Here is a 17,542-nt window from a genome sequence, read left to right as displayed (position 1 = left end):
AAATCTTTAAAATAACACTACACTCACCAACAAACAGCCACAGACAACAGAGCAAAAGACACTTGCTTTAGGAAGGGAAACACAGGGATGTACTTTTGCAAGGGAAGTGCGTTTGTCTGGGGCTATTTAAGCACAGGGCGATTTTCAAACTAAGTATGCTTGGCCTTTTTCCTATCTCACTGATTGCGCCGAGCCGAGTTCTGCACATGCCCAGTGAGGTGCAGATTTGTGCGCGCATGCACAGTACGGCCGGCCCTTCAATTGCATGGGGTCACGGCTCATTTCAATGGAGCACGCCCACTTCCTTCCCACTTGCAATAACCCCGCCTTACGCCTCAGTATTTACATCGCGCTGGCGCAAATTTGGGCGCAAATGCTCTGTGGATACGGCACTTACGTCACAAAATTAAGGCGCCGTAACTTAAATGATATACGTTTGGAGTAACTTAATTTGCGCCTCACTACGTGAATCTGGCCCAGTGATCTCTCTGTACTCCCAGTCAGCCAGTCAGTCCACTCCACCCCCCCTCACAGTTAGAAACAGCTCCCCAGGAAATACTTAAAGGGGTTGTAAACCCTCATGGTTTTACACCCTAATGCCGCGTACACACGATCATTTTTCAGCATGTCGAAAAAACAACGTTTTCCCAACTTCATCATTAAAACGATGTTGCCTACACACCATCGTTTTAAAAAAAATGATCTAGCAAAGCGTGGTGACGTACAACACGTACAACGGCACTATAAAGGTGAAGTTCCATTCGCCTTTGGGCTGATTTCGCTGATTCCGGGTTAGTAAAAGACGATTTGCGATTTTTTGTCGGTTACAGCGTGATTAATGTGCTTACTCCATTATGAAGCGCTCCCATCTCATAACTTGCTTCTGAGCATGAGCGGGTTTTTTACGTCATTTTAGCCCAAACACGATAATTTTTTACAACCCGAAAAACGACATTGTTTAAAACGACGTTAAAAAATGCAGCATGTTCGAATTTTTTTTTCGTTGTTTTTTCAGAACCTGAAAAATGATGTGAAGCCCACACACGATCATTTTAAATGACATTTTTGAAAAACAACGTTTTTTTCATGCCGAAAAATGATCGTGTGTACGCGGCATCATGCATTCTATGCATTAAGGTGAAAAACCTTCTGTAGTGCTGCAGCCCCCCAATGTCCCCGTTTTACTTACCTGAACCTGGTTTTCTTCTCCCCGGGGATGAGCACACCAGCTCTAGCTGGTGTCTCGTGTCCTGATTGGATAGATTGATAGCAGTGTGGCCATTGGCTCCCGCTGCTGTCTATATAATCCAATGACCTGGGGCAGGGCGGAGTCCTGCTTTCTGTGTCAATACACAGAAGCAGGACTCGCTAGCATGCCCACACGGGTGTCCCACAGGAGAGCGCTTCTCCAACAGGTTACTCGATGTGGGGAGGAGTTACTAGCGCCGCTGAGGGACCCCAGAAGAGGAGGATCGGGGGCCGCTATGTGCAAAACGAACTGCACAGTGGAGGTAAGTATAATTTTTTTTTTATGTATATATATAAAAAAAAACGTGCTTTGATTGCCCCCTATCATTAAACCCTTCCCTGCCAGTGTCATTTATACAGTGATCAGTGGCTATTATTAGCACTGATCAGTGTAATAATGTCACTGGTCCCAAAAAAGTGCCAGATCTGCCCACCACAATGTCGCAGTCCTGCTATATATATATATATATATATATATATATTTTTTTTTTTTTTAATTCAAAATTGTCAGTATTTTTTTTGTTTATAGCACAAAAAATAAAAACTGCAGAGGTGATCAAACAACACCAAAAGAAAGCTCTATGGGCCAGATTCACGTACAGCGGCGTATCTTTGAGCGGGCGTAGCGCATCTCATATGCGCTACGCTGGCGTAACATAGAGAGGCAAGACCAGTATTCACAAAGCACTTGCTCCCTAAGTTACAGCGTCGTAGCGTAAATTAGGGCGTGTTGTATTAAAATGAACCGTGACCCCATGTAAATGAATGGCTGAACGAACGGCGCATGCGCGCGCATGCGCGCGCATGCTCAGAATCACGTCGCATATGCTCCCTTAGATACAATGGCTCAATGCGTACAACGTGAATGTAACCTACGCCCAGCCCCATTCACGTACGACTAACGTAAACAACGTAAAATACGACGGATGTTCCGACGTCCATACCCTAACATGACTTACCCCTGCTTTAGGTGGGATAACTTTACGCCGGACATACGCCTTACGTAAACGGCGTTGCTTACTGCGACGGGCGCAAGTACGTTCGTGAATCGGCGTATCTAGGTCATTTACATATTCAACGCGTAAATCAATGAAAGCGCCTTTAGCGACCAGCGTAAATATGCACCTAAGATACGGCGGCGTAGGAGTTTTACGTCGGTCGGATCAAGCCAAAATTCAGGCGTATCTTGTTTAAAGAATAAGGCGCATAGATACGACGGCACATCCTAGAACTTACGCGGCATATCAGAAGATACGTCCGCGTAAGTCGTACGTGAATCTGGGCCTATGTGTGGGAAAGAAAGGACATAAATTTTGTTTGGATACTGTGTTGCATGATTTTGCAATTGTCATTTAAAGTGATGCAGTGTTGTAGCGCTAAAAATGGCCTGGTCATTAAAGGGGTAAATCCTTACTTTCCTTACTTTCCAGGGGCGGCTCAGTCCGCTCTCTGCCCCATGCTCTGATGTGTGCCCCATGCCCTGCTGTCTGCTCCATGCCCTGCTCTGTGCCCCCATGCTTTGATGTCTTCCCCATGCTCTGATGTCTACTCCATGCCATGCACTGTGCCCCCTTGCCCTGCTCTGTGCCCCCATGCCCTGCTGTCTACCATATTCCCTGCTCCGTGCCCCCTGCTGTCTGCCTCATACCCCCATGCCCTGCTGTCTGCCCCCATGCCTTGCTCTTTGACCCCATGCCCTGCTCTTTGCCCCCCATGCTCTGATGTGTGCCCCATGCCCTGCTGTCTGCCCCATGCCCTGCTCTGTGCCCCATGCCCTGATGTTTACCCCATTCCATGCTCTGTGCCCCCTTGCCCTGCTCTGTGCCCCCTTGCCCTGCTGTCTACCCTATGCCCTGCTCTGAGCCCCCATGCCCTGCTGTCTTCCCTATGCCCTGATGACTGCCCATGCCCTGCTCTGTGCCCCCATGCCCTGCTGTCTACCCTATGCCCTGCCCTGTGCCCCCATGCCCTGCTCTGTGCCCTTATGCCCTGCTTTTTGCCCCATGCTCTGATGTGTGCCCCCATGCCCTGCTCTGGGCCCCCATATCCTGTTTGCCCTCATGCCCTGCTCCGTGCCCTCATGCCCTGCTTTCTGATCTATGTCCTACTCCGTGCCCCCATGCCCTGCTCTTTGCCCCCATGCTCTGATGTGTGCCCCATGCCCTGCTCTGTTCCCCATGCCCTGGTCTGTGCCCCCATACCATGTCTGCCACATGCCCTTCTCTGTGCCCCCATGCCCTTCTGTGTGCCCCCATGCCCTGCTGTCTGCTCCATGCCCTGCTGTCTGCCCCATGCCCTGGTCTGTGCCCCCATGCCCTGATGTCTGCCCCATGCCCTTCTCTGTGCCCCATGCCCTGATGTCTGCCCCACTCCCTGCTATGTGCCCCACGACCTGCTGTCTGTCCTATGCCCAGCTGTCTGCCCCATGCTCTGATGTGTGCCCCCATGCCCTGCTGTGTGCCCCGTGATGCATCATTCAGTGCCCCATAGTGTGCTCTTCTGTGTGCACCATACTGTGCCCTATATGTGCCCTCTTGCTCTATGCAAAATCCCCTGCTGTGCCTCATAATGTGCCATGTTGTGTCCCATAATATGAGATTTTATCCCTCCTAATGTGCTCTGCTGTGCCCCTTAATGTGCCCTCATGTAATATGCCCTGCTGTGTCCCATTAAGTGCCCTCTTGTCCCCATGTATTATGCCCCATAATTTGCTCTGTTGTGCACCATAATGTGCCCTCATGCCCTTATGTAATATATTCTGCTGTATCCCATAATGTGCCCTCCTGCCCCATGTAATGTTCCATGCTGTGCCCCTCTGCCTCCCCCCATGTAATGCGCCCTATAATGTTCCCTGCTGCCGTTCCATGTAATGTGTTTTACTGTGCCCCCCCCCAACCTTTAATGTTCTCTGGTGTGCCCCTTAATGTGTCCTGCTGCTCTCCATGTAGTGTGCCCTCCTGCCCTCCACACACATATTGTGCCCTCCTGACCCTCTGCGCTATGACCTGCTGACTTGTATACTTTGCCATGGTTCCCCCATGCTCTGCCCTGCTGCCCCCTGTGCTCTGTTTATCTCAGGTTCGACCCAGAATTGAGGTGTCCACGCAGTGCAAGCTGGGGGTGAGGCTTTGTGTGGGTGTGGTTTGAGTGTGGGCGGGGACACAGGGGGCCCCATGATCTCCTGTTGCCCGGGGGCCCCATGAGTTGTCAGTCCGCCCCTGGAAGCACCCATAAGGGAATATCTGAGGTCACATGTAGCATCATGCATTGTGAAAGCTGTGCAGCCAAGTAATATTTGGGCGCATTCGGAACACCGAGGCCGCCTCTCATAAAATGTTTTTTTTTTTTATATATATATTTTCTGCCTATCAGATGTTTTTTGAGGAACAGCTGCAGTTTGTATTTAATGTTTACTACACAATATTCTTTCGACATTATTGCTAGGTTTTTTCCTTTGCTTTTTAATTAGAATACTCAATTAATCAATTTAATTTAATCAGAATACTCATGTTTATTTAACTGCTGATGCTTTTATTTGTTCAAACTGCTTAGTAACTGTATTCATTGCTTCTTTCTGCTTTGTAGGCAATGGTTGAAACTGTTAACAATCTTCTTCAGCCACAAGCTCAGAACGCATGGCAAGATTTGACTGCAAAGGACCAGCTGCGAGCAGCCACCATGCTTCTTGACACAGTTGAGGAAGGAGCTTTTGTGTTGGCTGATAATCTCTTAAAAACAGACATTGTTAGAGAAAACACAGACAATATTCGTAAGTAAAATGTGAATAAAACAGGTTTTATGCATTATGTTTTTTTAGAATATTTTTTAGTATGTACTGTATGTGCATATATAATTGTGCACAATTTTGGCAAGAGTCAGTGCATCGAGGGTAAGGTTTAGGACCCCTCACAGGAGCTAATTCAACATTTCAATGAATAAAATATAGGTTAGAAGGATACAGATAGGGAAAAAACCCTCAGAATGACTTTTTAAAAAACATATTTGTATTTAAACTTTACATTGCACAAAGAAAATAAACAAGCTTTAGCATCCTGTCATAACATGTAAGTTACATTTCCTGTTGTAATCAGCACAGTGCTGCAGGTTGTACTTTTCCATTGCCTGGGAATCAGCACCTTACTTGACAGAAGTAAGAAGCAGAGAACTTGCTTAGGAATTGTGGGAAGTGAGCCCAGTAATATAAAGTGCAGGAAAACTTCAGGGGAAGATTGATATATTTGAAACTTGGTTATCCAGAAGGTACGAATAGTACTGCATGGTAACCACATACCCAGCACAGGTCAGAGACAAAAGACGTTTTATTTTTAAGTATAACTGGTGTCATTAACTGAGCAAAACCAACTGGATCCTACCCTTACTATGGTTTTAATTGAAGTCTATGGGACGGGCAGTATTCCTTAGGGACCCCAAAACAGGGGTTTGGACAAGGCTTCATCCCACCCCTGGATCACTTCAACAGATCCTGGCTGATGTAGCAAGAAAATGGATAGGACTATTGGTAGATTACTGGTACTGGTGATTAGTGAGGAAAAGGAGAGCTCAGTGGAGCAGAATTTTGACAGTGTCCCAGAAGTAGCTGAGCTCAACTGCAAGTGCTTGAAGGAGCAGAGTTTTGCTAACAGAGTGTACCAGGGCTAGATGTGCCAAGGAGCAATGACTTTGAGGAGCAGAACCAAGCTACAAGAGTTCAGAGGTGCATAGTTTAGCAAATGGTCATGCTAGCAAAAGTATCAGAAACCATGGGTGAAAGATGGAGCATGACAGGAACAGTGCCAGTGGCCAGAAGCAACAGCTGGAGCATACCAGAAACAGTGCCAGTGGCCAGGAGTGTCCGGTGGAGCATACCAGTATCAATGTCAGTAGCCAGGAATGAAAAATGTAGAATTCTAGGTACAGAGCTAGCAGATTGGAGTGATAGAAGAGGTGTACCAGGAACAATGTGAGCACCCAGGAGCAATAGATAAAGCATGCCTTAAGCAGTGGCTATAGACTGTTTATGGACCAGGTGGTGGCAGAGGCATAGGCAGGCTCAAAACAGACTTGGGGAACATGAGGGGGGCTTGGTGTCATGTGGACATGAACACTAAGACAGGCTTGGAAAGCATGTAGAGGCTTAGCGTCATGTGGGCACATTTTGTATAAGCTTCTGCCAATGGAGTGTTCTGGTCTTTTTAAAGATGTGGCTGAATGATGTGGACGTGCCTAAAATTAAGGTAATTAGTCACTTTAGTATCCCCCCCCAATCCCCCTTTATGGGGTCTCCGCACATGTCTGGGGCCGGGTGTCAGAGGGAACCATTGATGAATGTTAAGGGTGGGAAATATTGCGCAAACAATGAATAAAATGATAATAATAATGATATATGAAAACACAATCATGTAAATGGAGCCAAATGTGACTAAAGCTGCTACCATGTTTCCCTGAAAATAAAACCTACCCCTAAAATAAGACCTAGCGTAATTTTCCAGGAGGGCTGCAATATAAGCCCTACCCCGAAAATAAGCCCTAGTTTAAAATCCTATAACCCACTCTATTACAGTAGTACACAATGTACAATGTGTGTGTTTCTGTAAAATAAATGCAGGGAAGAGAGCTCCGGCAGGTCACAAAAGCGCAGAGTGGTGCTATAATGAAGGTTTTTGGCACAATTATATTACAGAAATACACACATTGTACATTATATACTACAGTAATAGAGTGGATTACAAGATTTTACAAGCATTTTAACTAAGTTCACACTGGGGATTTCTAACAGGCAGATCGAGAGAGGGGAAGAGAAGACAGCACATTACATGGTAAGACCTACCCCAAAAATAAGTCCTACTGTGTCTTTTGTTGCAAAAATTAATATAAGACCCGGGCTTATTTTCGGGGAAACACGGTACATAAGAATAAGACAAAAATTTTAAATGGAAAGTGGTGGGAATGTAGCTCTGAACCTCATGCGAAAATAAAGGTGCACATAAAGAAGGAAGTAAAAATATAAATGGACATTCAGAAATAAATATAAAAGTCCAACAAATATAATGATCTTAAATGCAGAAAAAGCTAATATAGTCCAGTGATCCAAACAAAGAAAATATGGAAAACAGGTAAGTCCACAACCATGCAGGGGTGCTCTTCAGACAACTGGAAGGCTGATGGACAGGGCATCAATTGTAGAAATTAATCATCGCTGTGTAGAAAAAATGAATACCCTTACCGCAACAGATGGACCCGCATGTCGGCAACAGCGGATCATATAAATAAAGTGTGATCAAAAAATGGCGCCCTATTGAATCACACCTCTGCGCTCAAGACAAAGACAATAATAATCACAGCTGCTGTTCTAAAGATATCAATGTGAAAAAAAATATATAACGTGTTTTAAACCAATAAACCACAAAATTATATACAAACAGCGCTCAAGTGTGTGTGAATCACACTGTGATAAGGTGATAAGTAGTAGTAATATTCAATAAAAATACAAATGAATCAAAAACCGGTGATGAAAGTGTTCATAGGAAAACATAAAGTTCATGGAGGAGCAAAAAGGAAAAAAACGCTTCTTTGCTTCTTTCAAAGTGTAAAATCTTCAAAATATATTCAAAATAATCTTCCACCACACCCGATGTGAAACAATAGTGAATCCTCCACCAATAGAAATGGCCACTCACCAGAACAATATGCCTAGCACTCTCGTGTTTTGGCACAGAAGCTTTGTTTTAGTTAGTTTAAATCAGCAGGCGAGCTTCCATTCCCAGACAGGTGGACAGATAAAATCCTCAAAAATAAAAAGAGTGTAACATAGTGTGATACCATAAAAGCAATTTTAATCACAAACCACAAACAAAATCTTCAAAGAGTGCACTCACACAGTGCTAAAATTAAACAAGCGTGATAGATACACATCAAAGATTCCTCAGTATTGTGCGGCTGAAATGCAATGGTCTCGGCGGACCCAAAAATGAACCAGGCAACTCACACCACTCGATCCCCACACTGTATTGGAAGTAAACTGAAGCTGGCGTGAAGAGAAACCGGACGCCGGTCACTGGCGAGCAAACATACGACTGGCCTGTCTTCTCACGTTAGCAATTGGTCACTGATCAGATGATAACCAAGCTCCCGACATGTTTCGTCGTAAAATTTGACTTAATCATGGGATGGCCATCCCATGATTAAGTCATGGGATGGCCATCCCATGATTAAGTCAAATTTTACGACGAAACATGTCGGGAGCTTGGTTATCATCTGATCAGTGACCAATTGCTAACGTGAGAAGACAGGCCAGTCGTATGTTTGCTCGCCAGTGACCGGCGTCCGGTTTCTCTTCACGCCAGCTTCAGTTTACTTCCAATACAGTGTGGGGATCGAGTGGTGTGAGTTGCCTGGTTCATTTTTGGGTCCGCCGAGACCATTGTATTTCAGCCGCACAATACTGAGGAATCTTTGATGTGCATCTATCACGCTTGTTTAATTTTAGCACTGTGTGAGTGCACTCTTTGAAGATTTTGTTTGTGGTTTGTGATTAAAATTGCTTTTATGGTATCACACTATGTTACACTCTTTTTATTTTTGAGGATTTTATCTGTCCACCTGTCTGGGAATGGAAGCTCGCCTGCTGATTTAAACTAACTATAACAAAGCTTCTGTGCCAAAACACGAGAGTGCTAGGCATATTGTTCTGGTGAGTGGCCATTTCTATTGGTGGAGGATTCACTATTGTTTCACATCGGGTGTGGTGGAAGATTATTTTGAATATATTTTGAAGATTTTACACTTTGAAAGAAGCAAAGAAGCGTTTTTTTTCCTTTTTGCTCCTCCATGAACTTTATGTTTTCCTATGAACACTTTCATCACCGGTTTTTGATTCATTTGTATTTTTATTGAATATTACTACTACTTATCACCTTATCACAGTGTGATTCACACACACTTGAGCGCTGTTTGTATATAATTTTGTGGTTTATTGGTTTAAAACACGTTATATATTTTTTTTCACAGCGGATCATATAAGCATGAAAAGCCAAAACGGCACATGTCCCAAGTGGTGAAAGGAACCCAGGATCTCCAGTCGGAACTTCAAAGATGCCTTAAGGTCCTCCAGCAGATAAGGGTGAACCGGTGAATAGGGTTGCCACCCTGGCATCAATCCGAAACGGTTTATGGACAGAAGAAGGGGGGCTCCAATAGTGTAGGTCAAAAACGTAGGTTTATTAAAACTAGGGTTGTCCCGATACCACTTTTTTAGGACCGAGTACAAGTACCGATACTTTTTTTCAAGTAGTCGCCGATACCGAATACCGATACTTTTTTTAAATGTGTCCCCAAATGCAGCCATGTCCCCCCACATATGCAGCCATGTCCCTCACATATGCAGCCATGTCCCTCTAGCCATGTCCCTCACATATGCAGCCATGTCCCTCACATATGCAGCCATGTCCCTCTAGCCATGTCCCTCACATATGCAGCCATGTCCCTCTAGCCATGTCCCTCACATATGCAGCAATGTCCCTCTAGCCATGTCCCTCGCATATGCAGCCATGTCCCTCTAGCCATGTCCCTCACATATGCAGCAATGTCCCTCTAGCCATGTCCCTCACATATGCAGCAATGTCCCTCGATGCGGCGGCGCGATGCGGCGGCAGCGGCGGGGGGGGGGGAAAGGGGGGGGGGAAGTATTCTATTTAGGTATCGGGGGTATTTGCGCGAGTACGAGTAATCCCGCAAATACTCGGTATCGGTCCCGATATCGATACTGGTATCGGTATCTGGACAACCCTAATTAAAACCAACATACATATATTCAAAGTGATCACGTAAAAAGCAATGTGGGAAGCTAAGAGCCTTACCCGATGCATTTCGTCCTCAGGGACATCTACAGGGGCCCTGTAGATGTCCCTGAGGAGGAAACGCGTCGGGGTTACTGGACTATATTTGCTTTTCTGCATTTAAGATCATTATATGTGTTGGACTTTTATATTTATTTCTGAATGTCCATTAATATTTTCACCTCCTTCTTTATGTGCGCCTTTATTTTCACATGAGGTTCAGCGCTACATTCCCACCACTTTCCATTGTTGAATGTTGCAAAGAGGATGTGTGGCAAAAAAATCAGAGGCAAGCACTCAGAACTTGACCAAAACCCTTGAAATCAATTAATACAATTTGGAATCCAAGATGGTATTGATCCCAAATTCTTCTGATGATTTGGTAGGATAGGATGGCCAGCCAGATCTGGAAAATTGATTAAGTACCAGAGTTTTCAATAACGAAACATGACAAAAATCTGGATTACAAAGGAAAGATACTTCATAAGGTTCGATAAAGTGAGAGCTTACGGAAGGTAACTTTGAGGTGAAAATTTTTCATGGCAAAGCTTGTCCCAGAGATAAAACTATAATTAAATGCATTTTTTCATTATGGATAAAGTAAGGAAGCATTATAACCCCTGACACTTTTTTTTTTTCAGTTGTGTCTCATTGGGGAGTTATTCCTTCACTTCCTATCCTATAGCAAAAACAGGAAGTGAAAGGAAACCCCCAAAGTGAGGGAACACCTGGTTGTCACTAGAGTTACTAGAACTAGTGTCTCCATTGGATGATTTCCACTCTATTCCTGTTCTGGTGACGACCCAAAATTTGGTATTTTCTTTCACTTTCTGTGATATTGGTGATGTTGAGTGGCCCAGGTCAGGGAGTCAAAGATTTAAGACCAAATGGAGTTCAAAGAGTGACAGCAGGTACCTCTGAAGGGGTCTGGAAATATATAGAAATTTGTAGATGCTTCCCCCAAATCATGAAGAAAAGACACCTCCAAGAACTGAAATTTAAATTTTTTAAAGAATAAATTCTGTCCAAGGGAGTAGAATGCTAAAGGCTTTGTACACAACCTTACAACAGAAACAATGGAGTACTGTCCGTGATACTTTTTTATTTTCACTAAAATACAGTTTTTGAGGACAAGTCTTTGGGGTTTACCCCCTTCTTCAAGGTCTAATACACAGTTTTAGCAGTATGTTAAAGTAAGACAATCTCTGAATAAAAAAAATATATAATAATTAATGTACACAGCAATGGTAATGAAACTAGTGAGATAAGACAGAGAGGACAGTTTAGATGGGGTGGGGGAGAGTCATAGAGGGTATCGTTGGATAGTGATTTAGAAAACCCAGGTCTAGATTTAGGCCATAATCTTTTTTTTCTAATAGAACTATCATTCTTAGTTTAAAACAGGGCGTTTTTTTTCTCAGAAAATGGGTGCATGAACTCCCCCCCCCCCAGCCAACTCTCCAACCCCAATCCTGTCGTTCTACGGGGAGAGAAGTAAAGCAGCGCCAAATCCACACAGGCCCAAAAGGCACAGAGTCTGCAGTGATTAGGTGTGTGTATCACACAGGGCACAGAAAAAAAAATCAGTGGGCAGTACTTGCATATCTCCCCTAATGTAACCATCTATTGCTCACCTCTGTGCCCCCCATTCAAACCTCACCTCTGCAAACCTTGTCCACAAGCTCTCCTTCCACAGCTCACCTTGTCTTCCCCCCGTCTGCAGCTCACTTCTTATTCCCCCCATCCACAGCTCACCTCTTCTTTCCCCGGTCCACAGCTCACCTTTTCTTCCCTCAGTCCGCAGCTCACCTCTTCTTCCCCCCCATAGCTCACCTCTTCTTCCCTCAGTCCATAGCTCACCTCTTCTCCCCCCCCCCCCGTAGCTCACCTCTTCTTCCCTCAGTCCACAGCTCACCGCTTCTCTCTCTCCTGTCTGCAGCTCACCACTTCTTCCTCCGATTTGCTACTCCCTCCATCCGCAACACATCTCTCCTTTCCCCTGTCCCTCCTCAATTCTGCACCCCTGTCCTCATCTTAGCACCCCCCCACAACTCACCTTTGTACCAGATGTCAACAACTCAACTCTGCAGCCCCCACATCTACAGCTTACAATCCCAGTCCACAACTACACCTTCAAACAACCTGCCAGCCCCCTCCCTAGAAGCTCTTGCTACTGTATCACCTGCCCCCCCTCTCGACTACTCAGCTCTCACTTTGCACAACCTCTCCCTCTTTCCAGCTTTAACAACTTCACCCCCCCTCTTCACAAATTCACCCCCACTGCGGTCCACAGCTGTCACCTTCCCTGCAGATGCCACTCGCCCCCCCTCCCTTCATAGTTTTTAGTACACTCATCTTCTCCCCATAGCTTGGGGTGCAGCTATTATCTGTTTAGAGCATGCAGGCTTTTTTATGGCTGAACAGTTCACTCGGCTTTCAGCTATAGGGAGGCAGGGCGGGACGGAAGCGGCGGGAAGGGAGCAGCGGGGCAGGACGAGACGGGAGCCGTGAGGCTGGGCGGGATCAGAGCCGCGGGGCTGGGCAGGACAGGAGCCACAACTCCCGAAGCTCCACAAAAAGTAAGAAAAACAAAATGCAGCGGTCGCGGTGTGGGGACTCGGGGCACTGACTGAGATACACATGTCCCGACAATAGGACACAGAAGCCAGTGGGGGAAGAAAGTTGTGCAACAACCTCCTCTACCGCCTTCCGTGTTTAGTGACTGGATGGAGAGGACAGGGCTGCCAGAGGTGGCAGAACGCCGTTCTGCCATGTTCCGGCAGAAAAAAAGCTCTGGTTTGAAAGTTTTCCTTTCCTGAATAGTTTGGAAATTCCCTTTAAGAACTAAGACAACTACAAGGGTGAGTTCAGAGGGTGGTGATAAATGAGGAGTACTCGGAATGGTCAGGGGTGGGTAGTGTGGTCCAGGGTTCTGTGGTGGGACCAATCCTGTTTAATTTGTTCATAAACAAGGATGGGGTAAACAGTGCAATCTCTGTGTTTGTGGACAATACTAAGATAAGCAGTGCAATAACTTCTCCGCAGGATGTGGGAACCTTGCAAAAAGATCTGAACAAATTAATGGGGTGGGCAACTACATGGCAAATGAGGTTCAATGTATAAAAATGTAAAATAATGCATTTGGGTGTCAAAAATATGAATGCAATCTATACACTGGGGGGAGAACCTCTGGGGAATCTAGGATGGAAAGGGACCTGGGGGTCCTAGTAGATGATAGGCTCAGCAATGGCATGCAATGCCAAGCTGATACTAACAAAGCAAACAGAATATTGGCATGCATTAAAACGATAATTCTCCCATTCTACAAGACTCTGGTCCGGCCACACCTAGAGTATGCTGTCCATTTCTGGGCACCAGTCCTCAGGAAGGATGTACTGGAAATGGAGCGAGTACAAAGAAGGGCAACAAAGGTGATAATGGGTCTGGAGGATATTAGTTATGAGGAAAGGTTGCGAGCACTGGAGAAGAGACGATTGAGAGGGGATATGATTTAAACTTACAAATAACATACTGGTTATCCCCACAATAGGGATAAAAAAAATTCGCGGAAGGGAGTTTAACAAGGCATGTGGTCACTCATTAATATTAAAAGAAAAGAGGTTTAACCTTAAATTATGTAGACGGGTCTTTACTGTAAAAGTGGCAAGGATGTGGAATTCCCTTCCACAGGCGGTGGTCTCAGTGGGGGGCATCAATGGTTTCAAGAAACTATTAGATAAGCACCTGAACGACCACAACATACAGGGATATACAATGTAATACTGACATATAATCACACACGTAGGTTGGACTTGATGGACTTGTTTTTTTTTTTTTTTTTTTCAACCTCACCTCCAATGCAAAATCGCGGCCGCGAAATCGCGGTAAAATCGCACATTTTACCGCGATTTTGAATTCGCAGCAGTGTGAACCTAGGCTCAATAGCCTAGGTTCACACTGCTGCGAATTCAAAATCGCGGTAAAATGTGCGATTTTACCGCGATTTCGCGGCCGCAATTTTGCCGCGATTTCGGCCGCAATTTAATGTAAATCGCGGCCCAAATCGCAAAAAGTAGTACAGGAACTACTTTTTGAAATCGCAGATGCGGCGTCGCACTGATTAGGACAGTGCCATTGCCGACAATTGCCGCCGATTTGAGATGCGATTTGACATGTCAAATCGCATCTCAAATCGTTCCAAATCGTACCCAGTGTGAACCAGGGCTGAAGGTCTTCCATAGTGTGGTGCTTTTGTGATAAATGATGTCCCACAGGTGTGCAGAAACTCTTTAGAATCTTCCTTATGTTACTTGTGTCTGTGCAAGTTCAGCCTTGTTTGCAACTTCTGTCCTGTTTCGCCAACATAAGATCCTTTGCTACATTTATTGCTTTGGATGAGGTACAGAACATTTTTTTGAGGTGCAACTGTATGATCCTGTCATATTGAAGGTCCATTTTTGAGTGTGTGACATGTTTTGATTGATTTGGTTGCAGTTTGTATCATTTTTTTTTTTTGCAGGGTTTGGTTCCATTATTTGTGACTTCATAATCAGAATGCAGCTTCCTGTTGATTTGTTTATGTCAGAGTTCAGGGAAGTTGTCTGAAAGCAAGTATTTAGGGTTGTTGGAATATTTCTTTGAGAGCTTCATCCTCTTTTTAGGATGGGTTATAAATCTTTGATTATTGTTCACAAAACCAGTTCTGGATTGTATGTGGTTACTAGAGGTTTATTTCATTCTTTTGGGTCTGAACATATTTGGTGGTATCTGATGGCCTGACGGTGTTTGATGGCCCGTTTAGTGTGTTGGGGGTGAAAACTGGAACTATGGAGATAGTTGCATCTGTCAGTGGGTTTCTTGTATATTGAGGTGTGCAGCTTGTCATCTCTGTGTACTGTAGTGTCTAAGAAGTTGACATGTGTGTTTGAATATTCCATATTTAGCTTGATTGATGGGTTAGAGGTGTTCATGAATGAATACAATTGTTTTAGATTTTCTTTGCTTTCTGTTCATATGATGAAAAATATCATGTATATAGTAATAGTATCTGTATGGCTTTTGTTGTAGGCTGTTCAGGAATTTGTACTCCAGGTCAGCCATAAATACATTTGCATACTGGGGTTTTACTTCCCATAGCAGTTCCCATACACTGAAGATAGATGTCATTATTAACCACTTCCTTACTGGGCACGTATACCCCTTCCTGACCAGGTGAAATTTCAGCTTCTGGCACTGCGTCGCTTTAACTGACAATTGCGCGGTCGTGCGACGTGGCTCCCAAACAAAATTGGCGTCCTTTTTTCCCCACAAATAGAGCTTTCTTTTGGTGGTATTTGATCACCTCTGCGGTTTTTATTTTTTGCGCCATAAACAAAAAAAGAGCAACAATTATAAAAAAAATATTCTTTAATAGTAACAAGTAATATTCTTTACTTGTTACTATAATAAATATCCCTTTTTTTTTTTTTAAATATTTTTTTTCTTCGTTTAGGCCGATACGAATTCTTCTACATATTTTTGGTAAAAAAAAAAAAATCGCAATAAGCGAGTGGTTTGCGCAAAAGTTATAGCGCTTACAAAATAGGGGACAGAATTATTATTCATTTTTATTATAATTTTTTTTTACTAGTAATGGCGGCGATCTGCGATTTTTTTATTGGGACTGCGACGTTATGGCGGACACATCGGACACTTTTGACACATTTTTGGCGTCATTCACATTTATACTGCGATCAGTGCTATAAAAATGCACCGATTACTGTATAAATGTGACTGGCAGTGAAGGGGTTAACACTAGGGGGGCATGGAAGGGGTTAAATGTATTCCCTGGGTGTGTTCTAACTGTGGGGGGAGGGGGGTGACTGGGGGAGGTGACCGATGCTGTGTCCCTCTGTACAAGAGACACAGATCGGTCTCCTCTCTCCCTGACAGGACGTGGAGCTCTGTGTTTACACACAGAGCTCCACGTCTTGTCCCTGTAGCCGCCGATCGCGAGTGCCTGGCGGACATCGCGGCCGCCAGGCACGCGCATCGGCATCTCAGGAATGCGGCGGGCACGCCTCTGGTGGCCTGGAAGAGCGGAGGACGCATATATGCATCCTGTTAGAGATTAAGAACCACCCTGCGACCGCACATCCGTCGGGAAGTGGTTAAAAGCAAAGTAGTGTCTAAAGCCCCGTACACACGGTCGGATTTTCGGCCAACCAACTTCAAAATCCGGCACTTTTCAAATTTGTCCGACCGTGTGTACGTTCCATCGGACCAACTTTTTTGGCTTACATCGGACAAAAAGTTGGGTCTGTGAACGGACCAACTTTATGTTCCGAAAAGTCCGATTGTGCAAAGTGTGACCGTGTGTACAGAAAACAATCGGACTTTACAAAAAAGTCTAAATGCGCATGCCCCGAAATAAAGAGCACCCGGAAGCCATCTGTCTAGTAAAACTAGCGTTCGTATTCGAAAATGCTCATTCGTCACGCGGCAAGTTTCGAAATCTCAAAAAGCAGCGCATATTCTCTTTTTCTTTATAATGTCCTAATATGTACATCTGCTCAACTGGTGATACGGACGGATTAAAAACAAATGTATTTACTTTGGATTAGTGTATTTTCTTGATATGAATCCAGCCTTTTTTTTGATATTTCTTTTAAATTCCCCCAAAAAAAATATCCACAATTCTTTATGCTGGGCAAAGTAATAACTACTCTATTTGTGTCCCTTCAATTTTAGCAAAGGGCCTGCCTACTCACAAACTGACATTTGACTTTCCACACATAATCCACAAGTTTTTAGCATCATCCTGGTTGACTTGGCAAAGCCTCTGTACCCCAGGGCATACATAAATTATGTTAGAATCTGCAAACTTGGGGACCTGAGCATGAACTTAAATATAAGGAGCCCAAGAAGATTGTGGTCTCCAAAAGATGGGGAGCAGCAGCAGCAGACATATCTGTGCCCAGGCTGTGGTACTTCAACAGGCTGATATTTCTGCATACCAAACTGAACCACGACCAACGCTCTCCACACTTCACACCTCATCAGCTGAGGCCTTATATTTTTTAGCACTCCCACCACAATACAAAAAACAATAATAGATTAAAACTAAAGATTTTATGCCATTATTCTAGCATTTTTTGGTAAGCCAAACCTAAAATTACATACTCAACTACAAATAATAGAAAAAATATGTTCCAAATCATAATATATCAATACAAATTAGTATCCCCTAAAATCTGGGCTCTGAGTTGGCCACTGACCCCCATGCTGCTGGGGTGGGTTGGCTTGCTGTGGTGGGTTGGCTTGATGGGGTGGGTGGGCTTGCTGGGGTGGGTAGGTTGGCTGGGGTGGGTAGGTTGGCTGGTGTGGGTAGGCTGGCTGGTGTGGGTAGGTTGGCTGGTGTGGGTAGGCTGGGTGTGCTTGGAAGCTTGTCTGGGGTTGGTAGGCTGTCTGTGGTTGGTAGG

General features: G+C 44.6%; 1 protein-coding gene across 18 annotated transcripts in view; it reads left to right on the top strand.

Moving 5' to 3' along the window:
* Positions 1-17,542, top strand: part of ADGRL3 (adhesion G protein-coupled receptor L3) — a 1,059,382-nt gene that overhangs the window by 582,715 nt on the left and 459,125 nt on the right. For all 18 annotated transcript variants that reach the window (XM_040322560.1, XM_040322545.1, XM_040322548.1 and 15 more), the window contains one exon: positions 4,834-5,017. In XM_040322560.1, coding sequence (XP_040178494.1) covers positions 4,834-5,017 — 184 coding nt within the window. The remainder of the gene's footprint in view (positions 1-4,833; positions 5,018-17,542) is intronic.

Source organism: Rana temporaria, chromosome 1 (genome assembly GCF_905171775.1).
Source record: "Rana temporaria chromosome 1, aRanTem1.1, whole genome shotgun sequence".
Taxonomy (NCBI): Eukaryota; Metazoa; Chordata; class Amphibia; order Anura; family Ranidae; genus Rana; species Rana temporaria.
Note: the sequence above shows the minus strand (reverse complement) of the source record. Positions and strands in the feature narration are given on the sequence as shown.